This window comes from Schistosoma mansoni, chromosome 3 (assembly GCF_000237925.1).
Source record: "Schistosoma mansoni strain Puerto Rico chromosome 3, complete genome".
Classification (NCBI taxonomy): domain Eukaryota; kingdom Metazoa; phylum Platyhelminthes; class Trematoda; order Strigeidida; family Schistosomatidae; genus Schistosoma; species Schistosoma mansoni.
In genome coordinates this window covers 3,238,710-3,258,306 of record NC_031497.1, presented here as the reverse complement: position 1 = coordinate 3,258,306, position 19,597 = coordinate 3,238,710, and the positions used below count along the sequence as shown (strand labels likewise).

General features: G+C 32.0%; 1 protein-coding gene across 1 annotated transcript in view; it reads right to left on the bottom strand.

Moving 5' to 3' along the window:
* Positions 1-7,051: 7,051 nt before the first annotated feature.
* Positions 7,052-19,597, bottom strand: part of Smp_132370 (putative protein-tyrosine phosphatase,non-receptor type nt5) — a gene marked incomplete at both ends in the record, with an annotated part of 79,588 nt that continues 67,042 nt past the window's right edge. Inside the window, 5 exons of the mRNA XM_018798909.1 lie at positions 7,052-7,107; positions 9,997-10,042; positions 11,373-11,741; positions 13,341-13,463; positions 17,781-17,927. Of these exons, the coding sequence (XP_018650751.1) occupies positions 7,052-7,107; positions 9,997-10,042; positions 11,373-11,741; positions 13,341-13,463; positions 17,781-17,927 (741 nt within the window). The remainder of the gene's footprint in view (positions 7,108-9,996; positions 10,043-11,372; positions 11,742-13,340; positions 13,464-17,780; positions 17,928-19,597) is intronic.

The window sequence follows — 19,597 nt, the reverse complement described above, 5'->3', positions numbered from 1 at the left end:
TTTTCTTTCATTCTCCCTACTTCATTTTCATGTATTTTCAAAATAAACTGCAAATGCTCATTTGATTTATACTTATCAGTTTTTATTTGTTTCTTTGTTTATACTGAATTATCCTTTTACTATGTATGTCTCTCTTTACTTGAGGTTTTGTTTCTTAAATTAAATTACCACCGACTTTATTGATTTTATTATATGGAACATTTGTTCATTCATTGCATTGCCAAGTTATCTGTGCATTTTGTGATATACACTTTTTGAGTTATATGTATATGTACTCATGGTGGTAGTATTGTGGTGTTTGCATGTCTGTGTTGTTGTCCTTGGAATTACCTTTGACCTGAATATTCAACTTATTTTTTTCATGGGAAAGTTCAGTAGTCACCCAATACGTAAATTATTATCTAGATTTTATTTGAAACAAATTTAAAGTTTTTGTGATTCATATCCATTGAGATCTGTGTAGTTGTGTCTGCTTTTTAAAATTTTCTTAAAATGTTTTAATATAGTTGAAAGTGTTTAAGTAGATATTGATTTCGGTATGGTGGCCGTAGAAGTTATTAAATTTTATTGAACACACGAGCTGCTTCAAGTTAGACAGCTATTCTAAAAGTGAAAGCGCTGGAAAACTGTTTCGTTCTAGCATGGGACTCTTCAGCAGTGCGTATCCACAACCTCACTACCGGGGGATCAGACCCGTGGTCTTCGGTCTCACTCATGAACGCCTAACATGTAGATCATTGGGCCCTCACCTGACGGTGTAGAAGTTTAGCTTCAGTCAATCCTCAATACTATCCGATCATCTTCCATTATCTTCGGTGGATACATTCCTCACAACAGTCTAGAAATTTCCTCTCGAAGCTAGTCACTAACGATCGTATGGTGGTTAATAGTAACTAACTCCCAGAGTTCCAGTGGGAAACTGTGAATACTGGAGGTAAACTGTGTCAGGTGTTGTGAGGAATGTATCCACCAAAGATAATGAAAGATGATCGGATAGTATTGAGGATTGACTGAAGCTAAACTTCCACACTGTCAGGTGAAGACTCATTAGTCTAGATGTTGAGGGTTCGAGCGGCAGACGGAAGACAGTGAGTTCGACACCTAATGGTAGTGTCGTGGATGAACACTGCTGAGATATTAATTTATCGAATGAATCGGTGTTATTGTCTAATAATTTTATTCGATTTCATTAATCGTTCGAATAATAACTATTTTAGACCTACTTGCTCTTGTTTGTTCACGTATAATATCACATATGAATGCACACTTGAGATAACAACTAGATATTTTTGAAATAGACTTAATTGTTTCGAATAAGTCACTTTGACATACGGGTAGAATGACTTAATCATCTATCTATAGTATTGCATTAAAATTGATCATTTTCATTGTAATCAGTATACTTTATATGATATGTAACATATTTGACTTAATAATCTTATTCTTTTTAAGGTTATTATATTTTCTCTACTCTTGGGTTTGTCAATGTTGTAATATATCAATTCTGTTGTATAACGGAAAGTTCAGTTAGTATTCGTGTTCATTCGTAATATATTAATTTATTAATATGTCCTGGTACGGCCGAGAGTGGTGAGAGTCAGCTCTCCTTCTCGAAATGCTCTCACATGGACACGCGTATACAGCCACTGCCACGGAAGTCCTACTCACTGCCTTCTCGCAGCATTACTGTTGTTTACGAAATTGAGAGGACGAAAAGCAAATGTCTGGTTCTTTAACCGAGCTGGTGGATACGGAGAGTCTACCTAGGGGGGTGGGGTGGAAAACCCTGATTCCAAGCCAATGGTGCACAAGGGCTCCAGTATCCTGAGGGAACAAATGGCGTATCAATCAATCGTTGGTCACCGGCTACCATGGGACTAAATTTTCTACTCATTGGGATATTAAAAATATATTATTTATTTATAATAATCTATCCAATACTCAATTTATTCAGGATTATCAAACATTGTTTTAGGTTTACTAGTTGAAAAATTGTTTAGGTAGTACATTTAAGACATGTATTACAGCAATGTAATGCATCGGCCGGGAGCTTTTAATTCTTCTTAAGTAGACACCCTGTTGATTTATGCACGATGCATTTAAGGTCATTTCCTGCACCATAACAAATTAATTATGATCATCTACAACTAGAGAAAGTAAAACGGAAACAGAGAGCATGGACCAACAAATCATTAATTACTAATTATTAAAATAAGTCAGTCAGGTCTACCATAATGTATGTTCATGTGACTCAGCGTTATACTGTTCATGTAAGATATTATTCAAATTATTTAGGATTGCCAGGGTCGGTGTTAATGTAAAGTGACAGCAAGTAAGGGGTTTTACTTAGTGAATTCCGTAATAAGAATGGCTAAACATTTAAAGTTCCTATAATCTCACTTGTGGAATAAGATACACTTACAGGTGCTAGAACATTTAATGCATTTTCAGAGAAACAGTATGCATCAATGCAGCGAACAAAGGATGATAGTGATTTTATCTTACGGATAGATTGTGGTAGATTATTCCAGAGTCTTGAAAATTTACAGGTAAATTAATTCACATAGAGAGTTGATTTAAAATGGGTTTGTTTCATCAATGACAAGGAGTTACGGATGTCATAATTAGAAGTTTCTGCATATTGAATTACTTGACTGAATGTAAAGGATAGTTTATTAAGAATTTTTGGAGAAAAGGATCAAATTAAGTTTGAGTCTCCTCTTTCATAAAAGGGTCGAGCCCAAGTTTACCACGTCTGGAATTATAATTCAAGTTGCAATCACTTCCAACAATCCAAAGTGTAAATCGTCTCTGTACTGATTTATCATTCATGCGCACACTGATAAGAATAAACGTGCAATATTCTAGGATTGGTTGAACATATACTTTGTACATCAAAATACGTGACTCATTGTTATAAAGGTTTCGAGTCATGCAACTTATAAGACGTCGAGACATGAAGGTCCATTTCAATACTTGTTCTATAAACGACAAATCGTAGGAATACTCAACTTTTCCCTGTTTTCGCCATGTCTAGTTAATACAATAAACTTTTTGAGTATATGAAACTTTGTGTACACAAAATTTTACAATTAGCAAGACGTAAACAACACTGTCTTCATAGAATATCATTTTTAAAATAAAACTTATTGAGTTCAGTTTAAAAAAAGGAAGGTTTTATTCATTTCACTTAATCACCTAAGTGTTTCACAGCATTTATACAACAAGAACTGCTACCACTACTACCTATTCAAAAACAAGAACAGTACAATTTTTCAATATGAATATAAAAACAACATACTTGTTTAAACTTATACTATTATATGTATAACAGTTCGATAATTTTAAGTTTGTTCATTTCTTTTATTTAGTTGATAGTGTAATTACTGATTATTAGAAAACAAATAAATGTGCTCATATTATTCATAATCATTAGGTAAGACACTTAATTGAATAACAATAATGTACATATCTATTAATTAGTCTGTTATGGGTAGTTTTGAATTCTTTTCTTGTGCATATTAAGTAATATAATATCACTGATATACAGTTAAATGCTTATACTCCTAAATTGTAAATAAATGCTTTTATAGCTTTGTATAAGAATCAACTTAGAATGTAGTCAAACATTTAAACTGTAGTTAAATGTATACCTGTTGTATACATTTACTCGAATGAAAAAAAGATGTGTATAGTAAGTGAGAGAATCCTTCCTAACTTTTGTCAGTGCTCTGGTACGGCCGAGAGTGGGGAGAGTCCGCTTTCCCTCTCGAAATGTTTTCACATGGCCACGCGTATATAGCCTCTGCCAGGGAAGCCCTACTCACTGCCTTCTCGTGCCATGGGTGTTGTTCACAAAATTGAGAGGACGAAAGCGAATGTCCGGCGCTTTAACCGGGTTGGTGGACACGGCGAGTCCACCTAGGGAAGTTGGATAACCTCGATTCCAAACCAATGGTGTACATGGGCTCCAGTATCCTGAGGGAACAAATGGCGTATGAATCAATTGTTGGTCACCGGCTACCATGGGACTGCATCTCCTCACGATGCTCCACTGCCTTGTGGATCAGATCTTTCGGTCAAAGGCCCGGGGTGTGGCCCCCTAAGAAAAGCACCTGCTTCAGTTTGGGCACCTGGTCAGTATCATAGCCCTCACAAAAATCAAATGAGATTTTTGCGGCGCATATATATCTGGTGTCACCTTGTACCAATATTTATGTGTTCAAATAAATAAATAAATGAAATAAGGCGAATAACGTTCCACGTCATTAGTTACCGTATGTAAATTTACTTTGGTTATCGTAACATGATTTTAAAGCTTTCTAAAATAAACTTTGAGTGTTTCTGTTAACAAATCCAGTTAATATTAGCAGTATAAATGCTTGAGTGAATATCCACCTTCAATTATAGGTTACAATTCATCGTGTATTTAAACGAGTATACGATACAATGTGAATGGGTGATATGCAGGAAGAAAACAATGTTTACAAAACTTTAGATAAGTTGAGTTAAAAAAAGTCATTGAGGCAAAACGAATACTAATCCTTTCAATAATAAATGATGTATAAATGACAACTTGAAATGATTGAGAACCTCTTCGATATTTTTTCCTGAAACTTGGCCACATGATATAATTATGTTTACAAGTTGAAGAAATGGTATATTTCTAGGGAAACATAAATGACATTTTCATACATTTATTCTTATTTTTTGTGGCATCGTCACAACGACAAATGCTTGCATAGTTATGTAGTGAAGAAATTGTCTTAAACTATATGTCGTCTAAAGAAGTAACTTTTATCAAAAACCTCTCCATGATAACTAGTCACATTGTTATTTGTGGGTCGATTTTAAAATGTGATTAACATATTCGTCTATTATCCATGTAATTGTTTACATTGGGCGTAAAAGTAAATTCAGGCTACTGGAAAATGCACAAAGAATGCATTTTAATTTATCAATACTGTTCACTTATTAGAGACAATATGAAGTAAATTTGGTGACAGTAAACGTCGTGTCCTGCCGTGCTAACTGTCGTAAAAATGTTTCCTCTATTAAATTCAACTATAAAAAAATGTTCCACACGAAAACGTTGTTACTGAAATATAATTTAAGTAGTACTGTGATTTCACGCTATTGCAAGATTACATTTTATGTGGTGTGAATTAATTTACTGTAAACAAAAGAAAATTCACTCAATAAAATCAAATGAGTTCATTTTAGTCTTTAAATCTTGCTGGTATAACTTTGTTCTAAATTATCAAGAGGAAAAGAAACCCCGTTATCACTTAAATACTTTTGAATATGGGAAGTCAAATGTTCGGTGACATGAGGTATCTGTTATACCCAAAAACTTCATTTTTCTAGCATTAAGTTTTAATAAACAAACAAAATAAATGGAATTATCTATACAAAAGAAACCTTAATCTAGTAAGTTATTTTATCTATATTATCGTATAAAAGCCAACAATGCTCCCTTATATGAACGTTTGGGATTTGATTTAAACTTAAGATCGGGTGATGGAGAAATAATTTCCTAGATCTTTGAGTTATGAAATTGGTACTTTCAGATTGGTTGAAATCTTTCAAGTTCGTTGTTTAAATAAGATAAAAGTTCAAAAGAGACTCAGGATTATTTACTATCCACTTGATTGTATAACTAACCAACAAGCATTTGTTTTCATTAATTTTCCTCAACGATGTGTAATAAAAACACATAAAGCACTTAAGTCAATATCTACTCATTAAAAATAACGGATATTTCGATCAGTCAACAATCACAATGTAAACCGTGAAATTTCTTCAAAATGTTTATTAAATGTGTGTAAAGGTATAAAGGGGGAAAAGTAGAATCTTATTGATTAACGCGAAAAAAATTGTGCAATCATTTATGAAAATATGTAATGTATGAAAATGTGCACGTATGTATTGATGTGTGCATCTTTTTGTGTATGTGTTTAAAAGAAAACATATTTTTTCGTTTAACAATATTTCTGATTTCGTAAAACTAAGAAAAAATACGAAGGTAACCAAACCCCAGTGACCAAGATGCAAAAAAAAGAAACAGCGAAAAGATACCGAAATCTATGAAAACAAAGTTAACAAGGTATTCATTTGTAATTCATATTATAAATCATCGTAAATGGAACAACTAATTTCTCCTCATAAAAATGTTAATCGAGATGGCAACAGGGTGTTTGGTAAAGGTTACCCAAAGGAATGAACAGAATGAAGAAGCGATCTATTGTCTTATCTCTCCTGCTAACTTCAAGTCTGCTAAGAGATCAATCAATCAAATGAAATTTGAGACAAAAGATATTTAAAGTTATAAAAAAAAGTTGATACTTGGAGAAAAAATGCATATCACTCTATCATCAACTTTGTATGCTTACAGATGTTTGGTTTAGAGATGACCATCTGAAGAACAAGAGATAATAAGAATATCAATAGATAATCTGTTGTATATGTGATAGCAAACAATAGATATGATTAACTAATAGGTAGGTGGATTATAGGATTTGTTGATTACGAAGATATGTAATGGAATTTAAGGTATCAATAGTTTATAAGAAAAATGTAAATCAATATCATATAGTAGATTATACAGAATTCGAAATACAATTAAGTTAATTAAATTGAACAGATTGTCTAAGAATGCATAATTTTTATCACCGAAATTGTGGAAAAGGAAAAAAAATTTTTATATATAAAGAAAAGTTGAAAAGAATTTGTTCACTGGAACAATAGAAGAGAAAAAAAATAATCTATTAAAACGATTGGACAGGAATGCGATGATATTCATTTGCCAAATAAACGCAACATTTAGTGGATATAAATATTGAACAAATACCCATGGTAAAAGTTGGAAACAGATAAGGAAACCATTTGCCTTCTGAACAAATAATTAAAACTGAAGATTATCGATATAATATACAGTATTAACAAGTAGTTATAGACAATCAGATATCAGTGGTGGGGTTTCGAAATGTTGGTGCGTAGAAAATTTCTCATCTCATTGTTTGAATCATTTTTGTTTCCCACAAATGATTTATCAAGATTGACTTGTCATAGGAATGGAATCCTTGAGCAAATTTTCAGCATGGTTACCTATAATAGGTGAATGAAAAGTAAAGAAAAATTCAATTTAATTCTTCCGGAAATCTATAGAGAATACTTTTAGGCTGAAAAATATCATAGGTAATTCCTTTAAAATATACGTTTGCTTTTATGTGACCATGTTCGATGGAAATCAGAAAAGAAAGGTATATATATATACGGACATGTGCTAAAAGGGATGCATATCAACAGAGGGGGACATTAATAAAGGTGATCTGGTTAATAGCTAGCATCAAAATCGTACATTTTATTTGTGTACTTAGTAATGTTGTTTACACTAACTTGTTGCTACACAGGAAGTGAGAAATTTTAAGTATATATTATAATTTTGATGACAGTTAAAAAAAGTGGTATAAAGATCTCGAAATGATGTTTTTTATATATTGAACTGTTCGTTAATTTAAATAAGTTATTGGAAAAAGAAGTCTTCGGATTAAACATACAAACAGAATAACAGACTGATCACTGAGTAGCCACTAATATCATGTTTGTTTAATCCATTAGTACTGATTTATTTCTGCCGATCCAGTTGCAATATGGCCACTAATCTAAGTGATTCGACATCGCATGGGGTTTATGCCCAACACAGTACAGGAGTTCATTAGTGGCTTGAATATATGTCACAGTGGTAAAGCCTCAGAATATGCAGCTGAGAGAATCCCACTGGAAGCAATAATTTCTTTCAGATTGTAGGTACGCCTTACTGGCAACTAATATGAAACATATATTCAGGGTTTTCTGTCGATTACCTCTAACAACCTACCATACAAACAGTATATTCTGAGGAAGTAATTTTATTCAACATTAATTATGGAAGAATACAAAGATAGTAAGCGAAAAAAATACATATTACATGAACTGAAGGAATCATAATTAGTAACACTAATTTAAACAACAATTACAATAACATTTGTTATTAAAACTAAATCACATATACGATATTGAAATTAATGTTAATTAGCGCAGATATTTCGAGTTAGACGAATGTTAATGTGTGTGTTAGTATAGAGAAAAAAAGGGAGAAGACAAGCTAGAGAAATATGTTAACGAGTAAACATGATCACATTGAAGAAGACAAACAAGATAATGAAAGAAGATGAAGATGAAAAACCAAAATTTTTGTAGGGAGAAGAAAACAAGTCCATTTATCAGATATTATTATAAGGTTTTGTGGAGATTATTAAATTTAGATTTCCACAAAACGAGTTGATTCTGTTTATTCAAACATCGGAAACCAGGAAGTTGTGGACAACTGTTTTGTCCTCGTATGGAACTTCTCAGTGATGTGTATCTAAGGCCCTATTAAGAATCGAACCCAAGACCTTCAGGACTCACGGTGAGTGTTCAACCTCCGTACTGTTGAGTCGTCAATTAATGGCCAATACTTCTAACTTCGGTTAGTCCATGATAACAGGTGACTACTACTCATTAACATTAGTAATGTTCGTCTGATTATGGGGAGTTGCATACTAATATGAAAAAGGCGTTCAGTGTATCACGGTTTTTAGTGGTTTTTAGCTAAGATCAGTCCTTGATGCAAACTATGGGAATCCAACAGTGTTATATCCGAACGAAGAATAAATGAATGGTAAATGCTGGTAATTATTTGTGGACTATTATTACATATAATCTTATTGGATAAATATTGAGTAATTACATAAATATTCGTATTCCTCTTATCATAAGCTTTCATTTGACCTATTGGCTACCGTTATACAATCTACCATTCTCAAGTTGTTCCCAATCTATTTATCCCGATCTTGCATACTCACAAACACTTTTCGCTCGATCTTGTATAACTATTATTTTTCATTTTATGGAGTGATGCTGTCTGATTTTTTTTGTATAGAAACCACACAGCGGAGGCTGATATTGTATTCCGGACCGAACGGATTGGGCTAGGCGAGATGTTGTGATGCAGAGGACCAATAAGGACTCATAGTTGACTTTAGGCTGCTCGTGCTGGTTAGCGCATCATTGGTTCGGCACAGGGACAACGTCAAATGAGTCAGTGTTCTGATTAGCGATTTTGTCACATGATATTTGACGGGCTACAGGACATAATAAACAGTCTACACAAACCCAAGGTACCAGTAAAAAAGTCATCTAAACGGTTGTTTATTTCAAGGTTAACAATATGAATGTTCTAGAAGAGACAAATCAAAATTTTTGAGATGAAAGGTAGATGTTATAGGTTATTTAATTTTTGGAATAACTGACTAGCTGAGTAAAGCTCACATAAGAAGCAGCAAATAGGAAATTATAATGAAAGTCGTGTGGAAAAATCTTACATAATAAACTCTTAAAAATGAGGTCACTAGGATGAAACAAGATCGGTAACTGTTTTTTTTTGAGAACATGAATTTGATTTTAATCTTTTTAAAACAACGGCTTCGGAAAAGTGCAATAGAGTCTTAATCTTCTGTATTTCCGGTTACTTTGAGAGATTTTGACGCGTTAATATCATTTTCACTGTCAAACAATTGACGAGTAACTTTTTGACATAAAATATGTTTATAAAAAGTTTAAAAATCAAATTAACTTGTTTATAATTTTAATGTAGTTTTATTATCTGAACTGGATGGTTTGGTTGCGGAGCTTTCATCTTTCTTCTGAACGACATCATCAGCATAAACTTCAGGTAGAAGTGAAGTGTTCGAATTTCTCCACATATGGTTCACAGCTTGCCCAGTCGACCTCGATGTTGATTGGTTCTTGTTGACCTTAAATCTGTCATTGTTTACTTCTTTATTTCGGTTGTATCTCCCATTGATTTAATCAATAAGTAATATAAGAACTAGTAATATTCTAATAATATCAAATTAACCGCTATTAAGATAACTGACTTATGTACAATTCAGTTTTCTATACAAAACTTACGATGAAAGACCTTGAGAATAGTTTCACATACAAATTGAAATTGACCCTAAATTCAAAAAAAAGAAAGAAAATTATACAAGGTTATCTGTACTGAGTTGATTTAAAAGAAAGTTCATTGAATCAATAGAAGTGATATTGGCCAAATTTAAATTGTTTAAAATGATCTGTATAATTTTCCTTAAAACTGATAAATTAAGTTGATATGAATTATTTAATTATGTAATGTTGATGGACTGTAAACATTTAGATCAAAAATATTTGTGGTGTATAGTTCAAAAGTAATTTTCATCATGAATTGGCATCAATAGATGGAGGGGATAAGATGAAATCAGTTCGTATTGAATAATTGTTTTGTTCTAATCTGAGCTGTTAACAACATCAAAACAAGATCAAGTTAAGATGTCTAATGTGTTTATGTTTAGACTGGTAAGCTGGAGTTGAAACTACTTATTTAAATCGTTGATCAATATCCATACAAGTTTACACTGATATGAGTTGATAAAGAAAGTTGGCTTATAAAATTCTGAATAAGTATTCAATCAACTGTCTTTTCAAGTTATATTTAGTTATGTTTTGTAATTTGACGATTTTTAACCTACTACTAATGGGGAATTTTGTCGAAAGATCCATGGTTTCATACTTGAAAACATGAATTGATGATTACTAACTATTGAAATAGTTCATTATATTCACTAATCTGATCAGATTTCTAAACTGTTGTTAGAGTCTTGTGATGAAAGTATTTGGCTTCCAATGAAAATAAGTATACAGTTGTTTGTTATTTAAAACAGGTATTATTTTAATTTTCAAAAGTGTTTATTATTATAATTATAATTAATAGCTTTATTCAATATTATATTTTGGTACTATATAGAATTCTCAACACAAAGTATTTCAACAAGTTTCCTTTTCTTATTTCTTGATCGATCCTGATGATAAATATTGAGTGATCGCCAGTTAGATGTTAGCGGTTCAGGAATCAACGTCTGAATAATTTGTATTCTTTTCATTGCATATTGACAGCTACCACGATGTCTTTGATGATTGTACTTTTTTGTAAGTTTTGCAGAGAAAGGTCGTAAACATTTCACAAACGCACCTGAATAGGTTATGCGACTTATAGGCATAATGATGTGTTAAAACAAACAAACAAAAACAGAACTTGTTGAAATATCTAGATGGCAGGAACAGATAACCCAGATATTAAAAGCAGGCAGCAAGTATTTTAAGTAATTAGTTTCATAAATTAAGTGGTTTGTTTTAGGTGATTATCAAGTAGTTTAATCAAATTTTATAGGTCAATCCCTTTCCTAACTGAGAAAAAAGATTTTAATTCAATTTATAATAATAACAGTAAGAATGATGCATTTGCTTACAGTGGTTTGAATAAGCATAGCTCTGTGTTCACGCATTCGTTGAACTAACTCCAAAGGTTTGACTGGATAATTACATTCCATTAAATTAATTGATGTTTCAATCGCAATTAGTACACCAGTTCGACCAATACCGGCAGAACAATGTACAACTATCGGTGTTTGACTTTTGCCACGAATTCGTTGAACTTGTTCTACAAATGATATAAGTTGATCAGTATCATTTGGTACACCATGATCTGGCCAACTAATATACTGAAGTTGTGAAATACGACGTGTTTCTGTTTGTTTTCTTAACACTGATTGTAAAGAGGCACGATGTGAAGGAATTTGAGATATATCAAATTCTCGATAAGCAATATCATTAATAATCTAATTTGAAGTGAATAGCAGAAAATATGTGTATATGTACCGATTAAAACATGAAATGCATGGATAAAATTAAATTGTAAAATAAATGATAAATCAAAATTCTTTGTTAAAGTACAATTTTCATCGTTTTCAAAGCACAAAATGATCTTAACTAGACCACCACTGAAAACCAAGAAGCATTAGGAATCTGTCTAGTCCACAACACAACAGCAGCCAATTGAACCCATAATTTTCTGTTGATGTTTACAAGCATTCAGACCCGCCGGAAAAGCTAGTGGTTATCTGGACTCGGTAACTAAATAGATAACGCGTTGGGTGACTGAGGTGGAAGGTATTGGGTTTATGTCCCTCTGCAAATATAAACACTGGGATGCAGGTATATTCAGCAAACGAGTCCCAAATAGAGTGGAATACTCGTTCTAGATTCAACTGTTGGCCAAAATCTATCCCTTTCATTAAATCAGAATGTAATGGTGAAGTTTTTAATCAAAAATGGTGTTCAATAAAGTTTGTATCATCAGTAATAGTAAATAAGATCATTCTGATTATTTAGTTGTTCAGTGTTTTTAGGCTGAAGATGAATAGCTCTATGATAAGTGGGAGTTGTAATATCTTTCAAAATTATTGATATCGTTTTTACTGTGAAACCTAAATATCCTCGACTTGATTCTGTATGTTGGTCATGGGTACACACACTATTCATAAATTCCGAACCGGGTTAAAATAACTGCCTAATGCGTTTTAGTCTTTAAATATTTCTCATCGAATACCGAATGAAAATCAACTTCAAATCATGTCTTTAAAAATTTATGAAATGACCACTAGCATTCTCAAACAATAATTCAAGGATTTCTGATCAACTACATTTAAACAAATAAGTTTTTGGCACTGGGAAAATTAGTTGTCAACGTTACAAACGGTACATTTTATCAAATATAATACAAGCAAGTAATTTTCTATTCGCATGACTAATGCTACTAATGAGAAAATGTGTTTAACTTTCATGCAATATCCATATTTGTTAACTGTTTCATATTAATGAAATTGATCCGTAGAACGTTTAAAATCAGGTGACTAATCTCCTGTAAAACTGGAATTTTTACACCGATATATAACTTAGTTGTGACAAATGTTTAATTGTCTGGTTTTTAGTAATGGTTGAATCCAATCTAGTAAAACTAAAGATATTTTTTGATGATAAGTATCGATTAACACAGTTTCAATTTAGGGTTTCACATTAATAATCGATAGCCATCTAATATAGAACGAAGTATATTGTATCACTTATATTAGTGAATTCATTGTGACTTGATCGATAAATTTCAGTTAGGATATTGGTTCCTAGTTTGTGATCAACCAATGTATCCAGATCTTTAGAATTGCTTGAAACTTGATAATTATGCATATATTTTCTTACTTTATTTCGAGAGGTTAAATTCCTGTTTGTTGGACAAGTCAAATCTTACTTCATATTCAATATTAAATGATTGAAAAAATACCGTTCAGTGTTCAATACAATATGATTTTAAAAGAGAATGTGCTATGAAAATAACAGACTAAGAGATGACTTTTAAATCCAAAAAAAATCTTAACGATTACCTCCTCTCGTACAGTTTTCAATTGTAGATCTGTTGAACCACGGGACTGTGAAATTCTAGGACTTGAAGAAACGGAAAAGTTTACTGTATGATTGAGATCTGGCCAATACTGATGACACTTTGCCTGTGAAATTGTAAGAAGAGAAAAGTTGCACAAATATACATAGTGTAAATATACAAAATATGGTGAATGCGATTCATTTGTCAAGTTCATAGAATATCAGTCAGAATGCAGAAATGAAAAGAGATGTATTCATACTAGGAGTTAAGGAAAAATATGACAACGCAAGCTACTTGGACTAATACTGAGAAATGTATAAATTTACAAAGCTTTAATATGTAATTTTGTGATATATATCTTTGAAAAGCGACTTCTTCAGGCTAAGATAGGTCAGTAGCTCTAGCGCGATAGTCATGGTACAACACAATAGAGCATTTAGAAACTTCTCATTATACAGTGGAAATTTATAAATCTTTCATGCAATAATAATTGAGTGCAACCTTAACCATACATTAACATCTTTACGAAATTGTAATACGGTCATAACTACACAATATGTAGAAGACTAAGTAGTAGGTAAGTAGCAAAGTAACAATAACTTAAGAAAGGTATAATACATAACAACAGTTTATTGATCATGGAATAGCTTACAAATAGAAGAATACAAAAATACAATAATTTAAGTATTTGATAACAAACAACAACAAAAAAGAACTATAACTTGAAGTAGGACCATTTTTAAAGTTCAACTTTACTTAGTCTTTATTCTAATTATAGCTTCACCTGAAAACAATCAGTTTTTATACATATAGATGACTGAAAACTTTAAGTAACTATCATTTCTGATGAACATAACTTTATACTTTATGAGTATTATTTTATGTTCATATTTTGTAATGACTAGTATGAACAGTACAAAAATTGAATAACTGTGTGTACTTGATATCATAACCTTAATGAATGGTAAATGCTTGTACTTTATTTTCTATCATAGTCTTTCTCTCTTTCACTCAATCTCCCTCCCCCCCACACATACAATATACATATATAATTGAGAATTTAGTGAAACAATATTCAAATAGTGATCATAACTACAACAGAATTAATTTTATCTCTATCAAAAATGTAATTTCATTCTAACGGTTTATATAAAAGGTAGATATCATTTGAAAATGATTAATAAATTCCATGTGTTTAAAATCAAATATGCTGGTATCCAAAAGAATTTTATTGATAAGAATTATATAATATTTAACTTTAACTGTGCGATCATCATTTTCTTTTAACGAGTAAATATTCAAATAGAGAAATTTTATTTGACTTTAATCGTATAAAAAAAGGGGAAACAACGATTCATTAGAAGTAATGAAGTTTTGAATACTTTTTTCTAAATCAAGAAAAAATGATACATCTCAGTCCTACAGAAGGGAAGTAGCAGTCGAGATAGCTCAGTGATAATGTGCGATTATGAAGGCTGAGTGATACGGAATCGAATTCACTAGGGAGCATCGGCTCTTACAAGATTACAGGTGCAGCTTGCTGATGAATGCTAAGTAGCATGATACATATATCCAGGGTTTCCTGTCGACTACGTCGAATCATTACCTTACATCAAAACTTAGTGAGGGAGATGTCGAGTCATCTAGATAAGTAGCCACATTGCAACTTGATAGATAGAATTCGATCAGCGCTAAGAGGGACTTAGGTATACATGACATTGGTTACTACTCAGTGGTTTGTCGGTTGTAAACAATAACACTACTGAACTCTGGGTCATATACATTTTGTTACCTTTTTTATCATATATCTTTGTAATTTGGAGGTAAGGGAGATAAAGAAGATTACTGTTTTCATTTGCCAGTTTACAATCAATTAACTGTTTTGATGGTATCATTTCCATGTATACTGTATACTGATGTGGATCAATTAATATTTTCAAATGTTTCATACTTCTTGCTCTGACACAAATGTGTCATTTACAATAAAATTTACACAATAAACATGTTTGTCAATGTATTGAAATTCATTTCAAGGTCTACGTACCACTGATTTAAAATTCAGCCGTCTAAACTTTCAACGTTATATATATCTTTATATATATATATATATATATATATATATATATATATATAATTATTATTTTTGTTTTTCATAGTTGCAAGCGAGAGTCAATTGAAGCTAGACCATCAAGGAAAACCTGGAAGCACTGGACGGCCGTTTCGTCTTGTTATGGGACTCCTCATCAATACGAATCCACGACCTCGCCTCGCGAGATTCAAACCCAGGACCTACCAGTGACTGACTTCGATAGGTAAATCCAGGAGTTCTAGTGAGAAGCAGTGACCAGTGGAGTTCAAACCAGGTCTGTCGGGGTGTGGCCCCCTCACTGAAGACAATTGGTGAATGGTTGCTCAACTTCGTGGATTGGTTGGAGTTAGACATAAACACCATCGGATGCCGGCTCAGTGGTCTATCGATTAAGTGCTCTGGCATGAGACTGGTAGGTCCTGGGTTCGAATCTTGCGAGGTGAGGTCGTGGATGCACACTGCTGAGGAGCTCCACAATAGGACGAAACGTCCTTCTAGAGCTTCCAGGTTTTCCTTGATGGTCTAGCTTCAATTGACTCACGCTCGCAACTATGAAAATACTAAATTCTCCACAAAAACCCCTTCTGATATTATTATTGTATACTATATTTTATATTACCTATGACACTGGCGAGCTTAATCAGTCATGGAAGTAAAAAACAATACGACCTATAATTATGATTACGTGAAAAATCTAAATCGATCCATTCGAAATCATGTACATTCCAAAATAACTGACGTCAATTCATTCGAAAAAAAAGAAGATTAACCTATAATCATTTTACAGTAGTGAAAATAAAATTTTTTTTTTAAAAACCATTCATTTTGTTTTGCCAAAGCTGATAAATATTAATTTGGAAACTATTCGAAGAAATTTATGGAATGAATTTCGTTAGAGAAAAAAAACAACCCACTTGCTGTCTCAATATTGACGAAGTTAAAGAGAAAATTTCGTTTTTTTTTTTTAAAAAAAAGACGGTTATTATCGATACTCGTTAAAAATGTAACATAAGAAGTTATATTTTCTTCTTTTTAATCTAATTGTGGAAACGATAGACATGAGACAATCGTTTTCGGTTGTCATAAACGTTATAGAAATTTAATTTATTAGAAAAAGAGTATCCAAGAAGTTAGCGAATATAAAAAATGCAATCAATTATACTTTTACAAAAGAAATTTATATTATTTTGTAAATGGTTTCATCTCAAGGTGATATATTAGAGTTGTGAAAAAATATCAGTAATGGCATATCATATCAAGATTGAACATATGTAACAATGGATTCCGATTTGAGAGGTAAAAAGGTAGCATGGTCGCAGTTTGACTTAAGGGTCCTTATTTCTATTTTCTCTATGGAGGTTTAAGTGACAAATACTTAGGAGTTGATGACTAGAATCAATGGTTCTTTGGTTGATGTTATTAGTTAATGAAAAATATCCCTGAAGTAACTTAAATGAATTTGAATTACTAACTCGACTCCATCAAGGATTGAGACAAGAATCTTTGGATTTATTTATCAATATAGTACCGTTAGAATTAATAATTTTGAGTTCCTTGGTTATCCACACTTATTTTCATTTTATATTTATGGTAAAGTGCATCTATCCTTCAATATCAATGAAGAGTATCTGTTATCACTTGTGGTTTGATTTCTGTGACCTAACTTCAATTGGAATGTTATAAATCAGTTTTTTAAGTTCGTTGATTATGAGTTTGGTGTTGTTGTCGGAGACGTAAGTAGATGTTTAACTTAAACTCATTACTTTGAAAATAACCAACTTAATGGAGAATTCTCTGGATACAACTAGCTCATTTTGCTAAAAAAAATACAGTGTAGTTTGAAAGAGAAAACCGTAATTGATGTAGAGAATTAGTTTAACAATACCATTAAGTACTTTTTATAATTGTGAAATAAATTAAGAATTGTCATTCAATGAATATTAAATCAGTTTACCCTTATAAATCAACTGGTTGGAAAAATAAACATTTCTTTAGTTTGACTCTTTAAAGGGTCAAGGAACAAGAATGATTCGTGAGTTATTATTAGCTATTATGTATGTTTACATATAGGTATACAACATTCCGAAAGTTAGTAAATGATCCAACAGATTAAAATAAAGAAAATTGCTTAAATTTTTCAGTTTTTTCCTCTGAATATATTCCAAGTTGGTAAGCAGTGATTAAAGGGTGTGAATAATCGAAACTAGTATTTAATTTATACAAAAAGATATACAGAACTATAGAATAGAAAGCGTTATGTGAACCGATGTCTTTTCAATCATAATGAATAATTTCTAAGGACCTATCTTCAAAAAATGTGAGAATCCACACATGGTGATGAATAAAACTTACTCGACCACGTTCACTTATAGCTGTCAACATAACGATCAAACAAACTTGTTGTTCCCAGCACATTTGCCAAAAATCACCATAAGTATTTGGTAATGGGCCTTGAGCTGCAATATAACGAAGATTTACTCCACATTTGGGAAATTCCATCTGTGAGAATATAAGAAGTAAATAAATAAAAACTCTAGGAAATTCTTAGAATAATTTAATGTTTCCAGTTTAATACTTAAAATGATTAGTTCTGGTTAAAAATTTGTTATCATTTTAATTGACTGTTTAGTATGATCAGTCTATAATTGAGGATAAGTTTTGAACTATCATATAAAAAATGTTTAACAGATATGACAGTCATTCGTCTCAAAAACTCATATTATTCAATATTGTTTATAATCCTGAACTCCTCTAAATCTAGACTTTTGGTCGTGTAGTTACATGATAGGGTCATACAAAAGTTCCAATTCAACAAAAATAATCTATTGAAGAATTCAAGAAGTCAGTGAGATACATAGTCAGTTGTCTTTAATTTGCGGTGATTACTTTAGTATTATTAAATTGCTATGAATACTAGTTATGATGTAATAGTAGGCATTAAACATAATATTTTTGACAACTTTGAAACATGAAATTCATCAATTATAATTTCTGATTGTATTTTTTGAATAGAATAAATATTGTCCGGTAAATAATCTTAAGATTACAATACTTATTTCACAGAACCTAGAATTCCAAAAGTCACAGAAAAGTTCAAGGTCGTTCTAGGTTCTATAATTTATACGTGAAGGTAATTAAAAGATTTCTAATATTTAAAAATTTCTAATATCATGAAACAGATAAACAATATAAGCAAAGATGGACAGTGGCCAGTAGTGGAATCCAGGACGCGCGTTTAGTCCTATTTGGGACTCGCCAGCTGGATGTACCTGCGTCTCAAAGTTGATGATCACTCTGGGACTCGAACCTAGTACCTTTCGCTTCAAACGCCATCGCGTTATCCACTCAGCTACTGAGTCCTGAGATGCAGGTACATCCAGCTGACGAGCCCCAAATAGGACGAAACACGCATCGTGGATTCCACTGCTAGCCACTGTCCATCTTTGCTTACCATGCTTGTGAATTAGGGCTATATCGAGGCAATACACACAGTATGCACATATGCCAATAAGAGACTGATCAATAAGCATACTTTAAGGACGAATAAGCACAATTATATGAACGAAGAATATTCTTTTCAATAATTTCTCATCAGGTTCTACAATTATAAATCCAAATTAATAATCCATAAAAAATTGGCCAAGTTTAAGGCAGAGTACATCATTTAAGAAACTGTAACATGTGAATGAAGGAGTGTTTGTGCTATAAAATCAACATCAACCAATCTCTCACAATAATATATCGTGTTAACAGCAGTCTACCTAATTCCCTCAGACTGAAAATCCTGCAGACGGTTGAGGCAATTGCTATTCGTATCAAAAAGCCAGAGCTTTGCATCCAAAAGAAATATGTCCAGCCTCTCCTTTTACCCTGGCCAACTTCAGGGTCAACTTGTTAATAATCAATTCTATTGTATGGTGACATTAATTTGATTAATGTTCATTTTTATATCTTAAACTTATTTTATCTACACATCTTATCAGTCATTATTATTATCACACTTGCTAACCTTTTAGAGAAATTTATTCAGCATCCACCCCTATTTACTATATCTGACATAATTCATATTATTCTACATATTACGTAATTTCTGATTTGTAATCCCATTTTTCTATCTCTCACCCTGTGTCAATTATATATATTTTCACAGTTGAAATCATGAGTCAATT